At 44.0% G+C, this 21,052-nt stretch overlaps 1 protein-coding gene across 1 annotated transcript in view; it reads right to left on the bottom strand.

The window, feature by feature from the left end:
- The window catches only part of SPPL3 (signal peptide peptidase like 3), a 116,266-nt gene that overhangs the window by 29,401 nt on the left and 65,813 nt on the right, over window positions 1-21,052 (bottom strand). Inside the window, exon 2 of the mRNA XM_077294077.1 lies at window positions 10,794-10,871. Within this exon, the coding sequence (XP_077150192.1) occupies window positions 10,794-10,871 (78 nt within the window). The remainder of the gene's footprint in view (window positions 1-10,793; window positions 10,872-21,052) is intronic.

Raw genomic sequence — 21,052 nt, 5'->3', positions numbered from 1 at the left:
ATTAGGCTGTGGTTAGGGTTATGGTTAGGGTTAGGGGTGTGTTGGGGTTAGGTTTTGGATTAGGGTTGGGATTAGGGGTGTGTTGGGGTTAGGGTTGTGATTAGGGTTATGGCTAGAGTTGGGATTAGGGTTAGGGGGTGTGTTGCGGTTAGTGTTGGAGTTAGAATTGAGGGGTTTCCACGGTTTAGGCACATCAGGGGTCTCCAAACGCAACATGGCGCCACCATTGATTTTAGTCAATCTTGCATTCAAAAAGTCAAATGGTGCTCCCTCCCTTCCGAGCCCCGACGTGCACCCAAACAGTGGTTTACCCCCACATATGGGGTACCACCATACTCGGGACAAACTGGGCAACAATTATTGGGGTCCAATTTCTCCTGTTACCCTTGTGAAAATAAAAAATTGCTTGCTAAAACATCATTTTTGAGGAAAGAAACATGATTTTTTATTTTCACGGCTCTGCGTTGTAAACTTCTGTGAAGCACTTGGGGGTTCAAAGTGCTCACCACATATCTAGATAAGTTCCTTGGGGGGTCTAGTTTCCAAAGTGGGGTCACTTGTGGGTGGTTTCTACTGTTTAGGCACATCAGGGGCTCTGCAAACGCAACGTGACGCCCGCAGACCATTCCATCAAAGTCTGCATTTCAAAAGTCACTACTTCCCTTCCGAGCCCTGACGTGTGCCCAAACAGTGGTTCCCCCCCACATATGGGGTACCAGCGTACTCAGGACAAACTGGACAACAACTATTGGGGTCCAATTTCTCCTTTTACCCTTGTGAAAATAAAAAATTGTGGGCTAAAAAATAATTTTTGAGGAAAGAAAAATGATTTTTTTATTTTCCCGGCTCTGCGTTATAAACTTCTGTGAAGCACTTGAGGGTTTAAAGTGGTCACCGCACATCTAGATTAGTTCCTTGGGAGGTCTAGTTTCCAAAATGGGGTCACATGTGGGGAAGCTCCAATGTTTAGGCACACAGGGGCTCTCCAAACGCGACATGGTGTCTGCTAACGATTGGAGCTAATTTTTCATTCAAAAAGTCAAATGGCGCTCCTTCCATTCCGAGCCCTGCCATGTGCCCAAACAGTGGTTTACCCCCACATGTGAGGTATCAGTGTACTCAGGAGAAATTGTGCAATACATTTTAGGATCCATTTTATCCTGTTGCCCATGTGGAAATGAACAAATTGAGGCTAAAAGAAATTTTTTGTGAAAAAAAGTACTTTTTCATTTTTACCGATCAATTTGTGAAGCACCTGGGGGTTCAAAGTGCTCACTATGCATCTAGATAAGTTCCTCGGGGGGTCTAGTTTCCAAAATGGGGTCACATGTGGGGAAGCTCCAATGTTTAGGCACACAGGGGCTCTCCAAACGCGACATGGTGTCCGCTAATGATTGGAGCTAATTTTTCATTCAAAAGTCAAATGGCGCTCCTTCCCTTCCGAGCCTTGCCGTGTGCACAAACAGTGGTTTGTGACCACATATGAGGTATCGATGTACTCAGGACAAATTGCCCAACACATTTTAGGATCAATTTTATCCTGTTACCCATGTGAAAATGAAAAAATTGAGGCTAAAAAATTTTTTGGGAAAAAAAAAGTACTTTTTCATTTTGAGGGATCAATTTGTGAAGCACCGGGGGGTTCAAAGTGCTCACTATGCATCTAGATAAGCTCACTGGGGGGGTCTAGTTTCCCAAATGGGGTCACTTGTGGGGGAGCTCCAATGTTTAGGCACACAGGGGCTCTCCAAACGCGACATGGTGTCCACTAAAGATTGGAGCCAATTTTTCATTGAAAAAGTCAAATGGCTCTCCTTCCCTTCCGAGCTCTGTCGTGCGCCCAAACAGTGGTTCCCCCCCACATATGGGGTATCGGTGTACTCAGGACAAATTGTACAATAACTTTTGGTGTCCAGTTTCTCTTTTTACCCTTGGGAAAATAAAAAAAATGTTGCTAAAACATCATTTTTGTGACTAAAAAGTTAAATGTTCATTTTTTCCTTCCATGTTGCTTCTGCTGCTGTGAAGCACCTGAAGGGTTAATAAACTTCTTGAATGTGGTTTTGAGTACCTTGAGGGGTGCAGCTTTTAGAATGGTGTCACTTTTGGGTATTTTCAGCCATATAGACCCCTCAAACTGACTTCAAATGTGAGGTGGTCCCTAAAAAAAATGGCTGGTCAAATTTTAACCCTTATAACTTCCTAGCAAAAAAAAAAATTTGGTTATTTATTAACTATTTTGTGTCACATAACTCTCTCGTTTAACAGAATAAAAATTCAAAATTTGAAAATGGCAAAATTTTCAAAATTTTAGCCAAATTTCCATTTTTTTCACAAATAAACGCAAAAATTATCGACCTAAATTTACCACTAACATGAAGCCCAATATGTCACGAAAAAAACAATCTCAGAACCGCTAGGATTCGTTGAAGCGTTCCTGAGTTATTACCTCATAAAGGGACACTGGTCAGAATTGCAAAAAATGGCCAGGTCATTAAGGTCAAAATAGGCTGGGTCATGAAGGGGTTAATATGAAGAAATAAACAAGAATTTATACTTGAATTTCCTGCTGGATATATCGTATATTGTCCATCTGTAGTATGAAACAACGACTAATCAGTCTGGCTGCATTTGGCTGGATCTGAGCACACAGTATGTCTCTGAATACCTCAGAATTCATTCGGCTGCTTCTGTCCTGTGTCACATCATCAATAAATACTAGTGACCCAGTGCCACTGGCAGCCATGCATGCCCAAGCCATCACACTGCCTCCGCCGTGTTTTACAGATGATGTGGTATGCTTTGGACCATGAGCTGTACCACGCCTTCGCTACACTTTTCTCTTTCCATCATTCTGGTAGAGGATGATCTTTGGGTTCATCTGTTTAAAGAATGTTCTTCCAGAACTGTGCTGGCTTTTTTAGATGTTTTTTAGCAAAGTCCAGTCTATCCTTTTTATTCTTGATGCTTATGAGTGGCTTGCACCGTGCAGTGAACCCTCTGTATTTACTGTCATGCAGTCTCCTCTTTATGGTAGATTTGGATATTGATACGCCGACCTCCTGGAGAGTGTTGTTCACTTGGTTGGCTGTTGTGAAGGGGTTTCTCTTCACCATGGAGATTATTCTGCGATCATCCACCACTGTTGTCTTCCGTGGGCGCCCGGGTCTTTTAGCATTAATGAGTTCACCAGTGCTTTTTCTTTCTCAGGATGTACCAAACTGTAGATTTTGCCACTCCTAATATTGTAGCAATTTCTCGGATGGGTTTTTTCTGTTTTCACAGCCTAATGATGGCTTGTTTCACCTGCATACAGAGCTCCTTTGACCGCATGTTTACTTCACAGCAAAACCTTCCAAATGCAAGCACCACACCTCAAATCAACTCCAGGCCTTTTATCTGCTTAATTGAGAATGACATAACGAAGGGATTGCCCACACTTGTCTATGAAATAGCCTTGGAGTTAATTGTCCAATTACTTTTGGTCCCTTTAAAAACAGGGTGGCACATGTTAAGGAGCTGAAACTCCTAAACCCTTCATCCAATTTTAATGTGGATACCCTCAAATGAAAGCTGAAAGTCTGAACTTCAACTGCATCGGAATTGTTTTGTTTAAAATTCATTTTGGTAATATCTATAACCAAAATTAGAAAAATGTTGTCTCTGTCCAAATATATATGGACGTAACTGTATTTTCGCTCATCACTAATGCCGACCCACCCGTGACCTGCGATCACGCCGGAAGTGCGTGTTAAATGCCACTGTCAGCGGTTAACAGTGGCATTTATAGGGTTAACAGCGGCAGATGGATCGCAATTCCAACCGCGGCTGTTCCGGGCACGTCAGCTGTTCAAAACAGCTGATATGTGCCAGAAAAGATGTGGGCTCAGTGCCAGAGCCCATATCAAAGGGGTCTGACAACATGCGCCATTCTAGTACGGCGCATGTTGTGAAGGGGTTAATATAATAGTGGGTGCAGAGCGGAATAAAACTGTATTTGGCACATAATTAATGTAATTCTCCCTGTAGTTGCTATCTGATAATACCAACTTATATATATAGGCATGACCTCCAGACCACTCAAAATACGCACTCGGGAACATGTCCTCGACATAATTAAAGCCCGTGAGGTTGATGATGTTACTCTTTTAAAACCAATACCACGCCATTTCAAATTAACCCACAATTGTGACCCCAGTGCTCTAAGAGTAATTGGTATTGATAGAATTCTGAAAGATTCTAGGGGTGGTAACATCAAAAGCAAATTGGCTCAGCTCGAGACCAAATGGATCTCAAGGATAGGCTCTCTTCAACCCAAAGGGCTAAATGAAGTAATGAGTTTTGCTCCCTTCCTTTAATTATATATGTTTTATGGTGCTTGTTTTATCTATTTTATTCTTATACAGGTCCTTCTCAAAAAATTAGCATATAGTGTTAAATTTCATTATTTACCATAATGTAATGATTACAATTAAACTTTCATATATTATAGATTCATTATCCACCAACTGAAATTTGTCAGGTCTTTTATTGTTTTAATACTGATGATTTTGGCCTACAACTCCTGATAACCCAAAAAACCTGTCTCAATAAATTAGCATATTTCAACCGTCCAATCAAATAAAAGTGTTTTTTAATAACAAACAAAAAAACATCAAATAATAATGTTCAGTTATGCACTCAATACTTGGTCGGGAATCCTTTGGCAGAAATGACTGCTTCAATGCGGCGTGGCATGGAGGCAATCAGCCTGTGACACTGCTGAGATGTTATGGAGGCCCAGGATGCTTCAATAGCGGCCTTAAGCTCATCCAGAGTGTTGGGTCTTGCGTCTCTCAACTTTCTCTTCACAATATCCCACAGATTCTCTATGGGGTTCAGGTCAGGAGAGTTGGCAGGCCAATTGAGCACAGTAATACCATGGTCAGTAAACCATTTACCAGTGGTTTTGGCACTGTGAGCAGGTGCCAGGAAGCATGAAGTGCTCCAAAATCTCCTGATAGCTAGCTGCATTGACCCTGCCCTTGATGAAACACAGTAGACCAACACCAGCAGCTGACATGGCACCCCACACCATCACTGACTGGGTACTTGACACTGGACTTCAGGCATTTTGGCATTTCCTTCTCCCCAGTCTTCCTCCAGACTCTGGCACCTTGATTTCCGAATGACATGCAAAATTTGCTTTCATCAGAAAAAAGTACTTGGGACCACTTAGCAACAGTCCAGTGCTGCTTCTCTGTAGCCCAGGTCAGGCGCTTCGGCCGCTGTTTATGGTTCAAAAGTGGCTTTACCTGGGGAATGCGGCACCTGTAGCCCATTTCCTGCACACGCCTGTGCACGGTGGCTCTGGATGTTTCCACACCAGACTCAGTCCACTGCTTCCTCAGGTTCCCCAAGGTCTGGAATCGATCCTTCTCCACAATCTTCCTCAGGGTCCGGTCACCTCTTCTCGTTGTACAGCGTTTTCTGCCACATTGTTTCCTTCCAACAGACTTACCATTGAGGTGCCTTGATACAGCACTCTGGGAACAGCCTATTTGTTGAGAAATTTCTTTCTGGGTCTTACCCTCTTGCTTGAGGGTGTCAATGATGGCCTTCTTGACATCTGTCAGGTCGCTAGTCTTACCCATGATGGGGGTTTTGAGTAATGAACCAGGCAGGGAGTTTTTAAAAGCCTCAGGTATCTTTTGCATGTGTTTAGAGTTAATTAGTTGATTCAGAAGATTAGGGTAATAGGTCGTTTAGAGAACCTTTTCTTGATATGCTAATTTATTGAGACAGGTTTTTTGGGTTATCAGGAGTTGTAGGCCAAAATCATCAGTATTAAAACAATAAAAGACCTGACAAATTTCAGTTGGTGGATAATGAATCTATAATATATGAAAGTTTAATTGTAATCATTACATTATGGTAAATAATGAAATTTAACACTATATGCTAATTTTTTGAGAAGGACCTGTATATAATTGGCTACATGTTTATAGTGTGCCCTGTGTTTTTTAATTTATAGGATGTTTTTTCTTTAATAAAACTTTTGACTTCTAATACCTTCACTAATGCATGTATTTTTCTTTTTACATTTTACAGTTTCATATTTATGTGATTATACTGACCAGTTGCTGCTTTTATATTCCCACCAGCCACATTGTTGACACCGGCTTCATTCACACCCAAGAAGAAGATTCATAACTCACCTTATTTATTTATCTATTTATTACATATATTGTATATAAAAAAATTTTTTTAGTTTTTTATTTCATATGTTTATTGTAATGTGTATATATATGTGTATTTATTATATTATGTAACTTATATACACTCACCGGCCACTTTATTAGGTACACCTGTCCAACTTCTTGTTAACACTTAATTTTTAATCAGCCAATCACATGGCGGCAACTCAGTGCATTTAGGCATGTAGACATGGTCAAGACAATCTCCTGCAGTTCAAACCGAGCATCAGTATGGGGAAGAAAGGTGATTTGAGTGCCTTTGAACGTGGCATGGTTGTTGGTGCCAGAAGGGCTGGTCTGAGTATTTCAGAAACTGCTGATCTACTGGGATTTTCACGCACAACCATCTCTAGGGTTTACAGAGAATGGTCCGAAAAAGAAAAAAAATCCAGTGAGCGGCAGTTCTGTGGGCGGAAATGCCTTGTTGATGCCAGAGGTCAGAGGAGAATGGGCAGACTGGTTCGAGCTGATAGAAAGGCAACAGTGACTCAAATCGCCACCCGTTACAACCAAGGTAGGCCTAAGAGCATCTGTGAACGCACAGTGCGTCGAACTTTGAGGCAGATGGGCTACAGCAGCAGAAGACCACACCGGGTACCACTCCTTTCAGCTAAGAACAGGAAACTGAGGCTACAATTTGTACAAGCTCATCGAAATTGGACAGTAGAAGATTGGAAAAACGTTGCTTGGTCTGATGAGTCTCGATTTCTGCTGCGACATTCGGATGGTAGGGTCAGAATTTGGCGTAAACAACATGAAAGCATGGATCCATCCTGCCTTGTTTGGAGCATCTTTGGGATGTGCAGCCGACAAATCTGCGGCAACTGTGTGATGCCATCATGTCAATATGGACCAAAATCTCTGAGGAATGCTTCCAGCACCTTGTTGAATCTATGCCACGAAGAATTGAGGCAGTTCTGAAGGCAAAAGGGGGTCCAACCCGTTACTATCATGGTGTACCTAATAAAGTGGCCGGTGAGTGTATATACATATATGCACTTTAATATTGGTTTAGTGCTTATCACTATTGTAGTTCCTTATCATGGGCATAGCCTAATTATCATCACTTCTATATAGCTTTGGTCCTATATGGGCCTTATCACTGCTACTTTATTTGCGGCATCACCTGTTTTTTATTATTAATCCTTATAGTGTGGCTTATGGTCATAGTACTCTAGTTTCAGCCTCTGGTCTAGTTATATGTTTCTTACCCTCTTTTTCACAGATTTTCCTATCTTCTACACATCCCTCACTGTTCGTCCTCGGTGCCTTCTCATTTGCCGCGTAGTGCGCTTGCGCCCCTTGGCCGGTTCGGGTTGCCGTGGCGACGTGTCCCTATAGCGTCATCCTGTCCGCCGCTGCTCTGACGCGTCGGAGCTGGGCGAGACCTGATGACGTGGGACGCCGTGCCTACCGCTTCCTGTCCCGGGACCGATGGACGCCAGCGCCGCCATTAACGCGGCATATTTAAAGCCGGCACCATACCCCTTACACCACTACTACCCCCAGGAAGAAGCTATTGTGCGAAACGCGCGTCGGGGTTTTTCCTTCTCTCGGCAATCATTCCACTAGCAGGTATCTATATGGCTTCACCAGCTCTTGTATAATATTTCTGCATGGCTAATCTAACTATATTATATTAATAAATATTTATGGTTTATACCTATGAGCCTTTATATGGCCTTTAACTAAGTTACTGTAATATCTTGCACGCTGCTATTATCTTTTGTTTGCAATTATTTAGTATAGTTAGTATATATTTCTTAAATACTTATTAGTCATACTGTGACTCCTATATATCTATGTAGAGTTCCTCTTTTCATACTATTATATTCTAAGCTATTTGGCTGCGATAACTGTGCAGTACTTACCTTGTATCATCCAGAGCTTGCTGTTGCATGTAAACTTGATTATTATACTGATTGCCTTGAGCACACTCTGCCCTGTTCTTATGCTCCCTTGTCTGATATATGTTTGATTGTAAATTATCTTGTTGCTGTTTTATAGATATTAACAATAAAAATTTGGAATTTTACCCTTCGGTGTATTACTTCCCTTCTTTTTTGGTATATAATACCAACTTAATAAACGCTAACTCATTAGTTGCCAATAGTTTGTTTGCTAACGTGTTTGCAACGGAGAGGTGGGTGGAAAAAATATTTCGCTCAACAGCTACTATTACATTGTGTTCACAGCTGAACATGCAAAATTTGTAGAAATGTCCTCTAACAACGGATCAGTTAAATACAGTTGAAAAACGGATGGAATGCCGAAGTCGAAAGTCTGTCTTCCATTTTTTTAATCCATCTTTAATAGACTTTAAAGGCAGTCCGATTCACAAAACGAATGAGAAATTGATCAGGCACAGGGATTGGCTTTTAAAAGGAATGTACATGTAGTGGATCAATAAAGCTAGGAGTCAGTGTGCAACACACAAAAAAAAAAAATCACGTAGAACAGGCACATAAACAATGGTTTTCTGAATGTAGCTTTAAAATGAATAATAAATGTGGGCCAATGAAAGGACCTGAAGCCCCCCTCCTTAGAAAACTATACCTGCCACTTGAATTCAAGATTCTGTATATACTCGAGTATAAGCCGAGATTTTCAGCTCACTTTTTTGGGCTGAAAGTAACCCTCTAGGCTTATACTCGAGTCATACCAAGGGGTCGGCAGGGGAGGGGGAGCGGAGCTGTGTAATAATTCTCACCTGCTCCTGGCGTGGTCCCTACACGTCCCAGGTTCCCCGGCAGCTTCTTCCTGTAGTGAGCAGTCACATGGTACCGCTCATTACAGTAATGAATATGGACCCAAATTCACTCGCATAGGGGTGGAGCCGCATTATTCATTACTGTAATGAGCGGTACAATGTGACCGCTCACTACAGGAAGAAGCTGCCGGCGCCGGGGAGCAGACGTGCAGGGACCGTGCCAGGAGCAGGCGAGTATAACTCAGTGCGGATATTCACCTGATTCCCGTTCCACCGTCGGCGCCGCTGCGTCTTCCGCGTCCTCTGCAGTGACCTCCGGTCAGAGGGCACGATGACGCGATTAGTGCGCGCCGCCCTGTGTCTGAATGTCAGTGCAGAGGATGGGGAAGACACAGCGGCGGTCGGCGGCGGAACGGGGAGCAGGTGAATATAGCAAGTGCCGGGGGCCTGAGAGGCGAGTATGTAATTTTTTATTTTTTTAATCGCAACAACAGCATATGGGGCAAATGTCTGTATGGGGCATCTTATGGGGCCATGTGCAGCATTATATGGGGCAATAATCTGTATGGAGCATCTTATGGGGCCATATGCAGCATTATATGGGGCAATAATCTGTATGGAGCATCTTATGGAGCCATGTGCAGCATTATATGGGGCAATTATCTGTATGGAGCATCTTATGGGGCAAATATCTGTATGGAGCATCTTATGGGGCCATGTGCAGCATTATATGGGGCAATTATCTGTATGGAGCATCTTATGGGGCAAATATCTGTATGGAGCATCTTATGGAGCCATGTGCAGCATTATATGGGGCAATTATCTGTATGGAGCATCTTATGGTGCAAATATCTGTATGGAGCATCTTATGGGGCCATGTGCAGCATTATATGGGGCAATTATCTGTATGGAGCATCTTATGGGGCCATGTGCAGCATTATATGGGGCAAATATCTCTATGGAGCATCTTATGGGGCCATGTGCAGCATTATATGGGGCAAATATCTGTATGGAGCATCTTATGGGGCCATAATCCACATTTGTGGAGCATTATACAGGGCAAATGTGTCTATGGAGCATCGTATGGGGTCATAATCAGCATTTGTGCAGCATTGTATGGGGCATATTTTAATATGGAGCATCTTATGGAGCCCATCATAAACTGTATGGTGCATTATATGGGGCGTATTTTGTATGGAGCATCTTATGGAGCCCATCATGAACTGTATGGAGCATTATATGGAGCTCCTGATTCAATATGGATATTCAAAAACACAACCTACTGATGTCTCAATTAATTTTACTTTTATTGGTATTTATTTTTATTTTTTAAATTTACCAGTAGCTGCTGCATTTTCCACCCTAGGCTTATACTCGAGTCATTAAGTTTTCCCAGTTTTTTGGTGGCAAAATTAGGGGGGGGGTCGGCTTATACTCGGGTATATATGGTATATCTTTCAGTAAAATCCACAAATCCACATTTTAGATTTAAACGCTTTTACAAAGTATTTTTTGGAAAGTCTTCTTAGCAGGCGAGCTAATCCCTTAATTATTTATGTTTCTATAGGGGAAGCAGCAGTTAAACTTGAAACAATATACTGGACAAAACTGCCAGAATTAGGTCAGAGAAAAGAAATATCACCATCACATATATTGCGAGGAATGGCTTCAAAGATCATCAGAAAATACGCTTAACATTGCATAGCCTTGTCTGGTAAGATAGCGTTCCTGTGTATATAGCTGTATTTTATGGCTTTCTTACATGCAAGGCACAGTTTAGCACTAACATGCTATGAAACTAAAAAAAAAAGTCACACTTAGGTGATACAACGCATAAAAACACAAACCTGAAGCTGCCATAGACTATGAGGAGGATTGAAATAAGGAACGTGGAGACTTGACTGGAATCCACCAAGGAGTAAGCCCTGTAGAAATAAAAAAATATATATAGATTAGTGACACAACTACAACCTGAATTCTGATCAGAATGTAGAAGAAATGAACTGTAGTTTAGAATAAAATAGTCTTGCATTACCAACAGTGATTAGAGTTACAGAAAATTGTGAATAATATGGACTGGTCACCTCCAAAAACACTGTGCACCTGGAGATACAGCGGTAGTCAGCAGGCAATCCTGTCTGGTGCTTATAGAGGAAAAGAAGTTGCATTCTCTCTGGAAGATGCTCACTTCCAACCATTGGAGCAGAGCTCCTACAGTCACCGCACCATAATCACTTTCTGGCACTTTGCACACAAATGTACAGAGCAGGGTGTGTGTGTATTTGGGCGGTGTAGACTATCTGTCAATGTGTAGGTGAGTGATTACAGGCACACACACTGTAGTGAACAGTTACTGTAATGGCCCTTGCACTGCCCTGATGGCTGGAAGGGCAAGTAGCTGCAGGAACTATGAAACTTTTGTCACTGTAGCCGCTGCTCCAGTAAGCCTGCCACAGATTATTTAAATGCCATTTACTGCAGATTACCATTATATCTGGAGGTAAATAGCAGCTGGGCTCAATTTAAGACTCGCTCTCCAACAGCACGGATCTATATATATAATTGCCTTAGGGGTACTTCCATCTGCGAGATTGGGGCGGGATTTGAACACTGCTTCATTTTTTACTATTAATGCTGCCTATGAATGTTAAAAATAATTTAAAAAAATAATTATATTCTCACCTTCCGAAGTCCGCCGCAGCCTTTCCAGCTCCTCGCGCTCTGGTCCTAAGAATGCATTGCGGCACTGACACGAGATCACGTAGCGGTCTCGTGAGACCGCTACATGATCTCAACTCATTGCCGCAATGCATTCTTGGGACCAGAGCACGAGGAGCATCAGTAAAGGCCTCGGATGGATCCGGGGGCCGACGGAAGGTGAGTATATAACTTTTTTATTTTAATTATTTTTTTTAACAGGGATATGGTGCCCACATTGCTATATACTGCGTGGGCTGTGCTATATACTGCGTGGGCTGTGCTATATACTGCGTGGGCTGTGCTATATACTGCGTGGGCTGTGCTATATACTGCGTGGGCTGTGCTATATACTGCGTGGGCTGTGCTATATACTGCGTGGGCTGTGCTATATACTGCGTGGGCTGTGCTATATACTGCGTGGGCTGTGCTATATACTGCGTGGGCTGTGCTATATACTGCGTGGGCTGTGCTATATACTGCGTGGGCTGTGCTATATACTGCGTGGGCTGTGCTATATACTGCGTGGGCTGTGCTATATACTGCGTGGGCTGTGCTATATACTGCGTGGGCTGTGCTATATACTGCGTGGGCTGTGCTATATACTGCGTGGGCTGTGCTATATACTGCGTGGGCTGTGCTATATACTGCGTGGGCTGTGCTATATACTGCGTGGGCTGTGCTATATACTGCGTGGGCTGTGCTATATACTGCGTGGGCTGTGCTATATACTGCGTGGGCTGTGCTATATACTGCGTGGGCTGTGCTATATACTGCGTGGGCTGTGCTATATACTGCGTGGGCTGTGCTATATACTGCGTGGGCTGTGCTATATACTGCGTGGGCTGTGCTATATACTGCGTGGGCTGTGCTATATACTGCGTGGGCTGTGCTATATACTGCGTGGGCTGTGCTATATACTGCGTGGGCTGTGCTATATACTGCGTGGGCTGTGCTATATACTGCGTGGGCTGTGCTATATACTGCGTGGGCTGTGCTATATACTGCGTGGGCTGTGCTATATACTGCGTGGGCTGTGCTATATACTGCGTGGGCTGTGCTATATACTGCGTGGGCTGTGCTATATACTGCGTGGGCTGTGCTATATACTGCGTGGGCTGTGCTATATACTGCGTGGGCTGTGCTATATACTGCGTGGGCTGTGCTATATACTGCGTGGGCTGTGCTATATACTGCGTGGGCTGTGCTATATACTGCGTGGGCTGTGCTATATACTGCGTGGGCTGTGCTATATACTGCGTGGGCTGTGCTATATACTGCGTGGGCTGTGCTATATACTGCGTGGGCTGTGCTATATACTGCGTGGGCTGTGCTATATACTGCGTGGGCTGTGCTATATACTGCGTGGGCTGTGCTATATACTGCGTGGGCTGTGCTATATACTGCGTGGGCTGTGCTATATACTGCGTGGGCTGTGCTATATACTGCGTGGGCTGTGCTATATACTGCGTGGGCTGTGCTATATACTGCGTGGGCTGTGCTATATACTGCGTGGGCTGTGCTATATACTGCGTGGGCTGTGCTATATACTGCGTGGGCTGTGCTATATACTGCGTGGGCTGTGCTATATACTGCGTGGGCTGTGCTATATACTGCGTGGGCTGTGCTATATACTGCGTGGGCTGTGCTATATACTGCGTGGGCTGTGCTATATACTGCGTGGGCTGTGCTATATACTGCGTGGGCTGTGCTATATACTGCGTGGGCTGTGCTATATACTGCGTGGGCTGTGCTATATACTGCATTAGAATCAGGCCACCATCTAGTTTTAACATAACTGGGTACAGAATTTCAGTGGTTGGATTTCTGATGATAAACTGTTCTAGTTACCTGACCACTGCAGCCAATCATAGGCTTCAGCAGTCAGGTAACCAAAGAAAGTGACATCAATAAGGCTGAGAGCAGAAGAGTGAGCACAGTTAAAGTCAAACTGGTAATGAAAGAGTTATTTATTTATACTGCTAACTACTATTGTTAAGCAATCAGATTTTCTGGGCCTTCGTCCAGCGACCTCATCAGTGGTCTAGGACCACTGTGAACCCCTTCCTTATCGGCTGCTATCACAGGGGCATATTCTGAATTGCGGGCCCTGTGCAACATCATCATTGCTGCATTATGCACACATGACTGATGCCAGCAGGAGGTTGAAGGGAAATCTGTCAGCAGGTTTTTCCTATGCAATCTGAAGACCGCATGATGTGGGGCTAAAACATTGATTTCAGTAATACCTCTCTCATCCAGGAGACTGTTTGCTTACTATGCTTGTTCTAAAGGTACCTTCACACGAAACGACTTTGTAACGATATCGCTAGCGATCCGTGACGTTGCAGCGTCCTCGCTAGCGATATCATTTCGTTTGACACGCAGCAGCGATCAGGATCCTGCTGTGATGTCGCTGAATAAAGTCCAGAACTTTATTTGGTCGTCCAATCGCCGTGTATCGTTGTGTTTGAAAGCAAAAGCAACGATACCAGCGATGTTTTACACTGGTAACCAGGGTAAACATCGGGTTACTAAGTGCAGGGCCGCGCTCAGTAACCCGATGTTTACCCTGGTTACCAGCGTAAAAGTAAAAAAACAAACAGCACATACTCACCTGCGCGTCCCCTGCCGTCTGCTTCCTGACACTTACTGAGCGCCGGCCCTAAAGTGAAAGTGAAAGCACAGCGGTGACGTCACCACTGTGCTGTTAGGGCCGGAGCTCAGTCAGTGTCAGGAAGCAGACGCTGGGGGACGCGCAGGTGAGCATGTGCTGTTTGTTTTTTTTACTTTTACGCTGGTAACCAGGGTAAACATCGGGTTACTAAGCGCGGCCGTGCGCTTAGCAACCCGATGTTTACCCTGGTTACCCGGGGACCTCGGCATCGTTGGTCGCTGGAGAGCGGTCTGTGTGACAGCTCCCCAGCGATCAAACAGCGACGCTGCAGCGATCGGCATCGTTGTCGCTATTGCTGCAGCGTCGCTTCGTGTGAAGGTACCTTAACACAAGTAGCTTATCATTGCTGTGACTAGCAGGCATGCCACTGTCTATGGATATGTGGACACTGTATATAGAGAGCAGTGTGGATGGGGTTTACTTTTCAGCCCTGCTTCACCGCTAAATCTAAAAATTCAGATTGTGTGAGAAGGGCGGCACCCAGTAACCTAAGGCTTTGTACCCACGATCAGAAACAGTAGTGTTTTGGACAAAGCGCCTTTTCACTGCGCCCAAAATGCTGCATTCTTATTAACTGCACTTGTGTTTCGGTACATGGGGATTTACCGCATCTAATGACGTTTTATTGTTGAAAATACGCTACTGAAACTCACATGCTGTACAGTACATTTTTACAAGCCCATTTTAATTATACCTAATTATTAAAATTCCCCATTATTCCACAGCTTATGTGCAGGTTATAATTTTCTTCATTATCTTATTGCATAGCACATTGCCTAGTATATATAGCAGACACCAATTCAGTATAGCAACGGTGGCCAAAACATGTGCAGTGCTTACAATGCTACTTTAAAAAAAATAAATAAATAAATAACCTTAAATATAGATTTTAATTTAGATTTTTAAGTTCAGAGTGTTTTTTGGCAAAACAGTGTGAACAACAGTCATGCAAAAAAGTCACAGTAAAGCACCGAGTGCAAAGCCATATTACAAGGGATTGTCTGGGTTTTTCACCCTAGGTAAGTGTGGGCATTCAAATGCATGCCCAGGATCCTCAAGGGTCACATTGGCCACTGATTTTGGTAATCAATTCATACGTGGATGAGGCTAGTGCTACAGAGCGCTGTGTCACGCAACACAAAGCGTAGTGTCGTATTGCCACCTCACATCCAATGATTTCCTACTGTGACACACTGCGACCTGCCACAAAAAAAAAGAGAAAATCACGTCTCCGAACATGTTAGGTTTCCAATCACTGGTCGCCAAGTCACACGTAGCCATCCACAAATAACGTGTTTAACATTAGTATGTATATTGGAATTAAACTCTACAATCAAAGTTGTAAATGTATTGAAGTCATAGAACCCACACACTGCTCTAAAAATCCAACTAGAACTGGAGCTTTTTGATTGAGGACAAGCAAACACAAGCCCTTCCAATAAATGCTGAAACTTGTAAAACTAGGTCTGTCAAAATATCATGAAGCATCTGCGCCTGTATTATTCAATTACGTTACACAATGCCTTTTAGGAGTTAACCCCAAGCTCACAATCTACCATAAATACAACCAATAACAACTGACCAGACCTGTTCTGCATTCTGACTACAACCTGAAGAACCAGCAAGGAAGCCTTACAACAAAGAAAGCGAGACGTCACCGTTCTACAAAGATTTATTTTCTAGATGCAGATCCAGAGAGGCGTGGGGCACACTAAACCTGCTGCCTCCACGAATTCGGTTCCCATCCCACAGAATGCCTTCATCCCTTTGAATAAGCAACACTAGCCCCCTGAATACACCTTCTGTTATACGCACAGGGCATGTATGTATGGCCCTTCAGATATTTAGCACTTTGGAGAGAAAAGAGTACTTCTTGTAGATACCACATTAATAAACTTGCATATAAAGTTCGGCATGGTGGCAGGATGACGCTAGACGACTGCATCCACCCACACACACTATGCAGACTACGTCTACCATTCAAGACAAAAGCACCACCCAACTCCGTCTCTGAACTCACAACACAGGCCAGAGGGATGTAAATGACTGGTTTGCAGTCTTAGTCTATTTGTGTCTGTTACACAGGCAGGAGTTTCCACCACAGAGAGGCTGCAGAAAACGCCAGGCCAAGACACAGAGCGCTCTGTCAGGGCCGGACAATGAGCACATTCTCCTCTGCTCCCACTGCAGTCACCTTCTACAGACACACCGAGATCAGTGAGAGCTTGTCACTCTGGCACACAATGAACACACCACACACAGCTGCCTCTTAGCACCCGATTGTCCAAGGCAAAGGCATGCAAAAAGATTGCCCAACACAAAGCCCAGGGTGACGTGCTGCAGGTGTCAATTCTGGCTTCCTTGGGAGAAGTACACATGGGTTGCACTTGCTGGCTCCTGGGCGATGAGCAGCAGGTGAAAGGCGCCATGTAGAAGGAAGCTGAATCAGTGTCACTCACTTTTTTCACAGTGTAAAAACTACTTCAGCAATGAAAATTGATGCCAAGTTTTTAATAAATTGTACATTTCATTCATTAGAAAACTGAAGCTGTGACTGTTACATAAAAGCTTATGTGTAGCTGATTTTATTTCAGAAAGTTATACCAGTTGGAACCCATTGATCCAGGGAAGTTAGGAAGAACTGTGATCTGTCTTTCAGTAAATATTTGCAATCACGATGAAACAGGGATCAGGATATTTTCAGAAGTCTGACTTTCCTCTGTATTCCTACCGCAAAGAGACAACTTGCGCTACCCTTCCCCTTGTCTTAAAGTGTGCCAGTCCTAAGTATCAAATTGTATGGACACACCCAATTTACAGGGTGAATTGCAACATGCAGCAGTCTTGATTTCCAGAAGGAATATACACAGAACATGCTAATGCAAAAGTTCTTAAAGAGTAACTATACCTTTCTAATGCATTTCTAGATTTCATTTTGCTTACATTATTAAGCTATGTGCCCACACTGCAGAAATGCTGCGGAAATGTCCGCAGCATTTCTGCAACTCCCTGCCGCGGGTAAAAAGCATGCAGAATTCGCATGTGTTTTCCCGCAAAACACAAGCTTTTTTAGCTTGCAGAATACTTGCGTTTTCCAAGAGATTTGAAGTATCGCTTAGAAAAGCGATTGACAGGTTGATCACACTTGTCAAGCATAGTGCTTGACAAGTGTGACCAACCTTTTACTATTGATGCTGCCTATGCAGCATCAATAGTAAAAGATAGAATGTTAAAAATACAAAAAAATACAAAAAATATGGTTATTCTCACCTTCCGACGGCCCCCGATCTCTTCAGCGGCGCTCCTGGTACATTCCGTTCCCAGGGATGCTTTCCGCGAAGGACCTTTGTGACGTCATGGCCATGTGACCACGACGTCATCTCAGGAGATTCGCGCAATGCATCCCTGGGAACAGAAGCCGCCGCGTGCACCGCTGAGAGGCAGGAGGACTCCGGAGGCCATCAGAAGGTAAGTATATCTCTATTTTTTTTTTTTTTTTTTTTACAGGAATATGATAGCCAGGGCCTGGAGGAGAGTCTCCTCTCCTGCAGACCCTGGGTACCATCCGCACATGAAGCACTCACTGTGGGCATAGCTACATGCGTAAAGTGAGCATTTCAATGCAATCCTATGAACATAATGAACATGCTGCGGATTTTACCGCTATGCGATTCCGCAGTGGGAAAATCCACACCATGGGCACAGCAACTGCAGAATCCCATAGGATTGCATGGGAATGCGGTTTTTAAGCGTTTCCGCTTCGGCAAAAACGCATACAAAATGCAACATGGGCGCACAGCCTTACAAATCATTTTCGTGGGGTCCAGGTCCTGAGACCACCATCAATTGTTAAAACCCTCCCCTCAGAGGTGCGCTCACGAGACAGGTGTAAGGAGAAAAAGCAATTGCATAACAATATACACAAAAAAATATACATATTCCCCCATATGAGCCTGTCACAAAACACTGCAAGGATTGAGGGAAAATCTAATGACCATGTAATATACAACATAATAGAATTCAAATAATATTACGATTCATGTGAACATGACTGACTATCACATGCAAAAAAACAAACAAAAAACAATGGGTCAAGAAAGAAGTCGAAACCAGATCCACAGTCCCTAAATACAGAATGCTGTAGGGATAATGTCAGGGCATATGGTAGTGCCGGACAATATCGCATGTCTATAAGATGTAGAGACCAGGAGGTTAGTCAAATGCATGAAAATGCATCTACAACACAGGGGACATGCAAATAGACAATCAAGCATATCAAGTATAACATCCTACAGCATAAAGTCATGCATACCAGGCAATATGTCAGTGGGGATGCGGATCACGCATATCGCTATCGATTGCCAGCTTCATCAGGTGCAGTTCACGAGACAGGAGACCACATACAGCCAAAGTACAGATTCAATACAAGACACAGGCTTCAGAGCCTATGCTATTGAATCTGTACTCCAGCTGTGTGTACCCTCCTGTCTCCCGAGCTGCCCACCACATGGTGAAGAAATATGGTTTGGGGGAGAGTTGGTTTCAGTGATCTGTAGGGATCTCAGGACCTGGAGTCCACGAACCTGCTCGTAATTATGGGTGCAATGAAATATGAAAGTACATTACAAATGTTTACTCTATGAAGTGTTCCAGCATTTTATGGGGAATTAAATGAGTTTTCTGGTACTTTTATATTGATGGCCTATCCTTAAGATAGGTAATCAATACCAGATCTGTCGGGGTACCACACCTGGCAACCCCACAAGCTGCGGATGGATGAACTCATTGCAGTGGCCGGGTACTGGACTTCCACCTCTCTTCACATGAATAGGGGTTGATCTGCAATATCCCGCGGGAGCTGCTATACACAGTTGACAGTTTTGCACTTCCACATCCAGCTGCTGCTGGCTCCTGGACTAGGTCATCAACCCCCACTGAAGCATAGGCCATAAATCTAAAAATACTAGACAACCCCTTTAAGTATTTCAGAAATGAAAGTTTATGCCATCAATGTTTAATAATGGGCTTGTCCCATTTCCACTTACTAATCAGGAGATTGGGGTCTCATTCTCCACTGGCCATGTTCCGTGTGACTTCATTTATTGTACTTTAATGTGCTTAATTCCTCCCATAAATCTACAATAACGGTTGTTGCGCACATGCATAACCAATTCCTCGACTCTAGTTATGGCTGCACCATTAGTACTTACAGGTTACTACTCTCCACTCCTCTAACATTGAGAGTACATGTTTTTGAATGGACGATTTGGGGCCTCAAACAGCATTACAGGTTAGATGTAGCCCCTGACCTATGATCTAGACCAGTGTTTCCCAAACTCCAGCCCTCACAGCCCCCAGCACATTATGTTTACTGGATTTTCCTAGTAATGCACAGGTGAGAGAACCTGTGGCATTTTCTGATACCTTGATAATCATTCCATCACCTGTGCAATACTAAGGAAATTCTGAAACCATGATGTGTTGTGGGCCATGAGGACTGGAGTTTGTGAAAAAAATGATCTAGACAAGTCTCCCTGTAAACCCCTCTCCTACACTGAAGATGGCACAGGCTGTTGTACTGTTCTTGGAATGAATTCCACTGTAAACCTCTGGAAATATATTGTCCTATGTAAGAGTGTAAAACAAATACGGTAAATTGCCCATAATGTAATGTAAAGCTACAGGATCTTCTGTTTAGACGCCGGTGAGTCACTGTGACCTCTGGTGTGCGCCCTGATAATATGCACTCCCTACTTCCTCCCTGCACAGTCAGCACTAGGAACCATATGTATATGGCGATGACAATGCAGGGAAGTGGGGAGAGCACCTTATCTGCGCGCACACCGGAGGGCACTGGAGCAGAAGTCGCCTGCGCAGAAGATCCCTGAATGCAGCAGCGCCCATAGAAGGAAGGATCAGGTATGTATTTCTCAGGGAGTGCATGGCACAGGATTCCAGGCCCGTAACTGACGCTGATGGGCAGGGGGCAAGTATTAGGCCGGCGTCACACTGGCGTATTGCATCCAATGCGAGATCATCGGATGTGATATGCTAATGACACTCAGCTCCTGCTCGCAGCAGAGCAGGAGCCGAGTGTCATGCGTCTGTGCTCCGATTCTCTCGCACATGGAGGATCGGAGCACAGCTGCGGAGGAGGCGGAGAAATGAATTTCCTCCATCTCCTCCATTGCTGGGGTCCGCTTATAACGCACAGCACTCGGATGATATCCGAGTGATGTGCGTTGTCTCACTTGCACCCATAGGCTTATATGGGTGCGAGTGAGCCCAGAGTTTTCCTCGGTCCGAGACAATCGCAGCATGCTGCGATTGTCTCGGACTGAAGAAAACGGCCGACAAAAAGTCGGCTGCTGGGAGCTGCCCCATATGTTAACATTGGTCCGAGTGCAATGCGATTTTTTATCGCATTGCACTCGGCCGTTTAAAACGCCAGTGTGACCCTGGCCTTAGAATGAGGACAGGAGGCAGGGATTTCTTTCTGGCACCACACCCCGGAGCCTGGAAGAAATCATTAACAAAGAAAGGATATAACATTTCTCAGCAACTAAACCAGGGGTGGGGAACCTCAGGCCCATTTATGGCCCTCGATTACCTTTTATTAGGCCCCAGGGCAGATTCTCAGGGACCACATTCTTGGGCAAAGAGCTGTATTTTGATTCCCACCAGCTCATTAATTTCTTCTTGCTCCGTTAGTACACACGCAGTGTTCACTAC

The sequence above is a fragment of the Ranitomeya variabilis genome, chromosome 1 (genome assembly GCF_051348905.1).
Source record: "Ranitomeya variabilis isolate aRanVar5 chromosome 1, aRanVar5.hap1, whole genome shotgun sequence".
NCBI classification, from domain to species: domain Eukaryota; kingdom Metazoa; phylum Chordata; class Amphibia; order Anura; family Dendrobatidae; genus Ranitomeya; species Ranitomeya variabilis.
Note: the sequence above shows the minus strand (reverse complement) of the source record. Positions and strands in the feature narration are given on the sequence as shown.